The 7754-nt window shown below is 30.3% G+C and overlaps 1 protein-coding gene across 1 annotated transcript; it reads left to right on the forward strand.

The window, feature by feature from the left end:
• Positions 1 to 163: 163 nt before the first annotated feature.
• On the forward strand, positions 164 to 1779 carry LOC108474495 (phloretin 4'-O-glucosyltransferase-like). Its single transcript, XM_017776435.2, has one exon. It carries the CDS (start codon positions 319 to 321, stop codon positions 1726 to 1728), a length of 1410 nt encoding a protein of 469 aa, XP_017631924.1. The 5' UTR covers positions 164 to 318; the 3' UTR covers positions 1729 to 1779.
• The last annotated feature ends 5975 nt before the right edge of the window (positions 1780 to 7754 follow it).

The following is a 7754-nucleotide window of genomic DNA, read 5'->3' on the forward strand; positions in this document are numbered from 1 at the left end:
AACCAAATATAAACTTACTAGTTTAGTTTAACTTCAATTATAATTGGTGGACTAAATTCAAACCCCCAAGAGTCGTGTAGTATGAAACTGACTGTGACAGCATCATGCATCAAGCTGCAACCAAAGCATTAGAAAAAAACCAGATAAATCCAAAAAGGTTTAGGAATCTTTGAAATTCGTCAGCTCAAACGTCACCTTTTATCAATGCCTTTCATCACTATAAAAACCCATTAATTTCCTTCACGAATTACTCTAAATTAGTAAAAAGAAATAAAATAATTCATTACCCACGCGCCAACACGCGCCGCCGTCACCATCATGCCACAACCTCATTTCATCCTAGTGACCTATCCTGCACAAGGCCACATAAACCCGACCTTACAATTCGCCAAGCATCTTATCCGTATCGGCGTAAGTGTAACTTTCATCACCAGCATCTCCGCCAGCCGCCGCATGACCAAAGTCCCCACCGCTGAAGGCCTATCGTTTTTGCCTTTTTCAGATGGCTACGACGACGGAATTAAACCCGGCACTGACACAGACCATTACATGTCTGAATTCAAGCGACGAGGCAAAGATGCCATCTCTGAGTTTATAACAAGTAGTGAAAACGAAGGTAAACCCATTACTTGCATTGTCTACTCCTTGCTCCTTCATTGGGCTACGGAGGTGGCGCGTAAACATCACATCCCGTCAGCTTTACTTTGGATTCAACCCGCCACCGTTTTCGACATCTATTATTTTTACTTCAACGGATACGAATCCGCCATTAAAGCTCAAGCTGATGAAACAAACCCCAAGTGTTCGATAAAATTACCAGGTCTACCGCCACTCTTCACCCGCGACCTTCCATCGTTCGTCACCGCTTCGAACGTTTACCAGTCGGCACTGTCGTTGTTCCAAGAACAAATGGACGTCCTTGCAGAAGAACCCAACGCTAAAATCCTTATTAACACCTTCGATGCTTTGGAACACGAAGCATTAAACGCCATTGAAAAGTTCAAAACAGTTGGTATTGGACCTTTAGTCCCATCTTCATTCTTTAACTCAAAAGACGCATTAGATAATTCCTTAAGAATTGATCTTTTTCAATCCGATTCAAAAGATTACCTCCAATGGTTAGACTCGAAACCAAAATCGGCCGTCGTTTACGTTTCCTTCGGGAGCATCGCGGTGTTAACGAAGCAACAAGTGGAGGAAATCGCTCGAGCTTTAATATCCAGCCGGCGACCCTTTTTATGGGTGGTGAGGAACCGGAAAAATAGAGGCGAAGAGGAGAAAGAAGAAGATAAGTTAACTTGCAGGGAAGAATTGGAACAATTTGGAATGGTGGTTCCATGGTGTTCGCAATTAGAAGTGTTGTCTCATCCGTCGTTGGGTTGCTTCGTGACGCATTGTGGGTGGAACTCGACGTTAGAGAGCTTGGTTGCCGGTGTACCGGTGGTGGCTTTTCCTCAGTGGACTGATCAAGGGACTAATGCGAAGCTGATTGTAGATGTGTGGGGAACTGGGGTCAGAGTGAGCGCTAATGAAGAAGGGATCGTGGAACGTGATGAGATCGTTAGGTGCTTGGATTTGGTGATGGGAGATGATGAGAAAGGGATGGAAGTGAAGAAAAATGTAGAGAAATGGAAAGGGTTAGCCAGGGAAGCCGCCATGGAAGGTGGGTCCATGGATATGAACCTTAAAGCTTTTGTGGATGATGTTGCTCAAGGTTATTGCAAGTAATTTTGTATTTTTTTTCTTTTAAATATCAGTCTTTACTTTCAATTTAAATAATTCATAAGTTTGATAAGTTTGATGGTTAGAGTATTCACTCTTTTAGATGTAACTTAAGTTTGAGTCACGTTAACCTTATTATTATTAAGGTTTTACCTTTAAATTTATCCATGGATTGAATTATTCAAAAAATGAGAAAATTTAAGTAAAAATATAAGTCTAAAAAATGAATTTAGACAAAAAAAAAGCTCGTTTAGAAAACAAGTTAGGCCTTAGGTAAAAATTTTTGGCTTGAGTCTAGCCTGACCCAAATATGCCAAAAAGAATTGATTTTTTTTATTGTTTTCTTACTATTCTTTATTGTTTTGTTGTTAATTTCTTTTTTTTTTCAATATGTTCTACTATTTCACTATTATATTCTACTATTTTATTATTATTTAGATATTATATAACTCTTATTTTATTGTTAATTTTATTATTATTTTAGAGGTTTTAGTATTTCTATTTACTCTTTTTATAATTCATCAAATAAATATTTATATTTAAATTCTTTCTCGATCATTACAATAATAAGAATATTAATTAAATTAAAATTCTTATAAATAAATTTCAAATTTGTGTTAATATTAAATTTATGCTTTAAATAATTTTGGTGCAACCAAAAATAAATTTAATTAAAAATAAAAATCAAATTAATAAAATATTTTAATCATTATATGAAAAACTTAATTAGGTTTTGACTTGTAGTACTGATGGTAATGATAAGCCACCACACAACTGGAACTCCACCTAGTCAAAGTGAACAAAATAAAGGCCATCGTTTTGTCAACAAGTTCACGCATTTGTTTCTTCTTGTATGAAATTCGAAAGTCAACATTTTTAAGTATTATATATTTTAGGATTGTCCAATACGAATCGTTTTATGGATTTTGAATTATTCTGCTAGTAATTATAGTAATTTTTACTCTTTATTATAAAAATTATTATTTTATTCGTATAATATGTATGACTATTCAAATAATAAAATGTACAAATCCATTTTAAAAAATTATGCTTAAATATTTGTTTGTCTTCTAGAAAATTTAAAAATTTTAGAAATAATTAACAAAAATTAAATTGAGGTGGGATAGAGTGGGATGTATCTAACATCTATAGAGGTGATAATAGTTTTCAAGGTTACACGTCTGCAATGAAGCAGGACAAGTGGTGAAGTGTACCAACTGTGGAGCAGTGGTGGATTTGACAACAACTATCCCAACCCACACTATTATCATCTCTAATAAGTGTAAGTATTTTGTTAGAGTTGTGTGACCCAAATTCTGTTAAATAAAATAAGATATTGTTTGCAAGTTAATTTAAGCAAAATATATTTTCTTTTTAGAAGATTTAGTATTTATTAATATAATATATTTGACATTTATTAACATAATTTATTTTACCTATGAATTTAGCCTATAAATAGGCTCTTTTACAATCTCATAAAAACCCCATTAAAAATATTAGAACTCTAAAAAAAAAAAGAAGAAGAAGATAGTGTCACATTTGATACTTGTACTTTCATAAAATATCTAATGTGATACCTTATCTATCAATCGTGTTTTATTATAATACTTGGCGTTAACACTATTAGTGAATTGCTAAAGTAATCAATAAAAGTTTTGGCACATAAAATTTACTTAAATGAAGAAGATGACATTTTATTTATGTAAGTTTAATAATCGATCGTTTTTTAATAATATATTTAGTTAATTTGTTTTATAAATAATATATTATTCATGTGGATTTGGATGATTTAAAAGAAAAATTACATGTCAAATTTTCATTAACTGACTTAATAATTCACTAACAGTGCTAACACTAGATACTATAATAAAAGCACATTAGTAGTTCAAGTATCATATTAAATATTTTACAAAATGTAAGTACCATAATAAAAAATATATTAATAGTTCAGGCATCTAAAAAGATATAATAGTACAAATTGTACTAAACATCCTTACATTATACAACAGAAAATATTAAAATAATATAAAATTGATATTAATATTAATATTAATATTAAATAATTATAACAGGAAATAATAAAATAATATAAAATTAGTAATTGACAAATGACACTGACCTTTCACCACTTGTATCACCCGCGTGACACGTGATTAGTGTCTGTTTTTTCTTTAATTAGAATAGTGTCTTTTCTTTTTTTTGCTAAAATGGACAGGTTAATAATGAATATTCCATTATTGAAATAATTTCCTAAAAGTACTTTATTAAATTTTTATTTTTATTTTATAATTTTAATATATTAATTTTAAACTTAAAAATAATAAATAACTTTTGTAAAAGAAACAGTTGGTGATACATTTTGCAATATAAATTATTCTAAGCAAATGCTTAATCAACCAAACATATTCATGTGATTTTATTATAAATTTTAATTAATAATTCATAAGATATACTAAAATCCCATTAATCATGTTCAATTGGGTGGAAACAACCAAATTACACTTAACTTTAATTACACACAAAAATCTTCTATGGAAATAGATTTATGATTTTGTTTGTAATTTTAAAAAATTCTTAGATTAAGTACTTTTAATTTGATTGTTATCAATATTGTTGTCAATGAAGGAGGATGTGGGTTTAAATGTGCTGAAGCGCATTATCCTCCTATTTAAGAGTTGGAGAAAAACTATAGATAGTTTTAGGTATTGTATAAAAAAAATAACATATATGATAAGAACATATAAGAATATTAATGTTAAAAAAACTTATTATTTGTCTATTGAATATGGTAATGTAAATTAATTGTTAATATCTTAAGAAATAAAGTATGAAAGGAAGTGACAGTGAAATTGGGTATTTCTAATAACATTGTGATAAACAACAAAAATATAGGTGATAAGAAATTGTTTTACACAATCTAGCTCAATGAGATGTATCTACTATCTTCGAACTCAATGCAACAAGTAATCCTAGTTCTGTCACACCCTGGCCTAGTAACCTCAATGTTGTACTCAAGGGCTAGATTTCTCACCATCAAATTCTCCCCTCGAACACATAGTTTGTAAAACCACCATCAAGGCAACAATAGGTTTTACTCTCTCATTTGCACTCTCACAATAATGTTTCTCTGTGAACTGGTAAGTGCTCTAAAAAACTCAATACAAAAATCTATATAAGTATCTCAAATATATAGAAGTTTTCTAAGACTTACATACTAAAGATCAATTACAATCCCCTTTAAACAACAACTAAAATAGTTAAATCCAATATAATAATAACAACTAAAGTAAAGAGGATTGTTGGAAGATAAGTCCTCAAGTATTGTCCCAATCAAACATCCTTAATCAAAAGAATTTGGTAAGATTGATCTGATCCGATCCGATCCTTAAAAATATGTTTTTCTAAATTGATTGATATTCATTGATGAGCTTGAATAATTCCACAATATTAGCCTAACCCAAAGGTTTTATTTCAGTAAATTGTCAATTTCAAATATAACAAGTAGGACTCTATAGCAGTGGTAATAGAAGTGGGCATTTCCATTGGCACATAATTGATCATTTCAAAAACTTGCTTGAATGAAATCATAAATAGAGTGGTAAAGAATTTGTGTTTAAGTTTTTGGTTAACAAGTTGGGCCTTGGGTAAGAATTTTTGGCCCAAGTTTGCCTTGACCTGGATATGCAAAAAAGAATTGATTTTTTTATTGTTTTCTTCCTGTTTTTTATTGTTAATTTTGTTACTATTTTAGAGGTTTTAGTATTTTTAATGTATTATATTTTAAAAAATTTATATAAAAATAAAATAAAAAATTAATATTGGCGGGTTGGACCAAGTTTGAGTTTTAACATTTTTATCTGAGTCGAGTCGAGCCCAAACCTAACAAATGAGACTGAAATTTTAGTTGAGCCCGACCTAAATCTAACTCGAATCATAAACATTTATGTTTACTGGGTTTTTTACTAAAATAGGACAAAAAAATTAACAAAATACCAAAATAATACAAAGTAAAAATTATGTACCAAAATGGTACATTTGGGGTGGTGCCGCCTATGGCAGAGGCATGACCACCCCATGTCAGATAAAAAATTACTGTAGCTGTCGGTCAAATTGCGGTGCAGGACTAAAATATAATAATATAAAGTATTTAGGGACCTGTTATGCAATTGTTCCATTTAGAATGGCTGGTGAAAAAAAGGGGAAGGGGTGCCGCCTGACAGTGTGGCTGCACCAAACTTTAAATAGGGCTAATTTCCTTATAAGCCCTCCTTATTTATTATTTTCTTTTTATTCCCCCTTCAACTCACTATATTGTTTTTAAATAAGCCCTTAACATATTTTTTAGTTAAATAAGCCCTTAACTTATAGTTTTTACTCATAAAAGCCTTTTTATTTTAATATTAAAGTAAATATATTTTAAATTTCAAGCTTTTATCTTAAATTTTTGTTGATGCAATAAAATTATATACACTTTAACATCAACATAAAATCTAAAAAGTAATTAAATTTTTCAAAAGAGTAGTTAAGAATATCATGTATATAAGCACTCTCAAGAAATTTTAAAATTTTATTTTTTATTTAATAAACTATTCACATCAACCTAAAATGTGAATTAGTTTATATTTTTTAAATAGCTTTACTTTGGGTAAAATATATTTACTTTAATATTAAAATAAAAGGGCTTTTATAAGTAAAAACCATAAGTTAATGGCTTATTTAACTACAAAAATAGGTTAAGGGCTTGTTTAAAAACAATATAGTAATTTGAAGGCGAATAAAAAGAAAATAATAAATAAGGAGGGCTTACAAGGCAATTAGCCCTATTTAAAGTTTGGTGCCGCCACGGCACCCCTTCCCCTTTTTTTCAACAACCATTCTAAATGGAACATTTGCATAATAGGTCCCTAAATACTTTATATTATTACATTTTAGTCCTCCGCCTCAATTTGACCAAGCATATAAGAGATTCGATCTCGACATGGGTGGTCATGCCTCGCTATAGGCGGACTACCCTAAATGTACCATTTTGGTACATAGTTTTGTAGAAGCCCAAATTGCCCGGCCCAATTATATGAAAACCCAACCAAACCTCTAAACCCACTAAAACCCTTAACCCATGACCCATTTACATCTACCCAAACCCAATTCAAAAGCCCATTAAGCCCCCAAAAAAAACCTAACCCAAAAAAAAAACAAAGAAAAAAAAAAGAAAAGAAAAACCTACCCCAAAAAAACCTAACCCAAAAAAAAAAAAAGAAGAAAAAGAAAACCTAACAAAAAAGATAAAAAACCTAGCCACCTAACCACTTTCCCACTTGCCCCATTTTTCCTCCCATTGTCTACCACCACCACCTACAAAATAGAAAAAAAAAAGAAAATCATGTAAAAGATGGCTATAAAAAGCCATTCAAAAATCATGTAAAAAAAAAAGGAGGATTTGACAAAGATTGAAAAAAAACACAAAATTCCTTCAAATTTTGAACACAAAAGAAACATCAATAAAAGGTTGCATCTTTTCTTTTTCCTCTTCTTTCAAATTTTTTCTTTTTTTTTGTGTTGTTTTTCTTTCTTTATATATACATATATTGTTAAAAAATTTTACCTTTTCCGGTCACACCACGGTGGCCGGCGGTGGCCGACGACGGTCGGCGACCGACGATCAACCGGTGACCGGCCCTCCTTGGCCGGATTTCCTTTCCCCCCTCCCTTCTCTCTTCTTTCCCCCTTCTTTTTTTAGGTATTTTTTATATATTATGTATATATTTTTAATGCCATTAGTTATATATTTCTTATGTATATATTCTTAAATACTATTATATACATATATATATATATATATATTTTAAATACCATATTATGTATATATTATTATTACAAATTATTACTATTGCTAGTATTATTATAACTATTATTATATTAGTGTATATTTTATGTACATATGTATATATATATATTTTTGCACATATCATTATTTTATATTATTGTTGTAAATTTTTATGTATATATTTTTTAGGTACGCTTCCTAATATTTT

The sequence above is a fragment of the Gossypium arboreum genome, chromosome 3 (assembly GCF_025698485.1).
Source record: "Gossypium arboreum isolate Shixiya-1 chromosome 3, ASM2569848v2, whole genome shotgun sequence".
In the NCBI taxonomy this organism is placed as follows: domain Eukaryota; kingdom Viridiplantae; phylum Streptophyta; class Magnoliopsida; order Malvales; family Malvaceae; genus Gossypium; species Gossypium arboreum.

What these genes read in the sequence shown, in the direction of transcription:
- LOC108474495 (XM_017776435.2), top strand. Translation starts at nt 319, where the DNA reads ATGCCACAACCTCATTTCATCCTAGTGACCTATCCTGCACAAGGCCAC.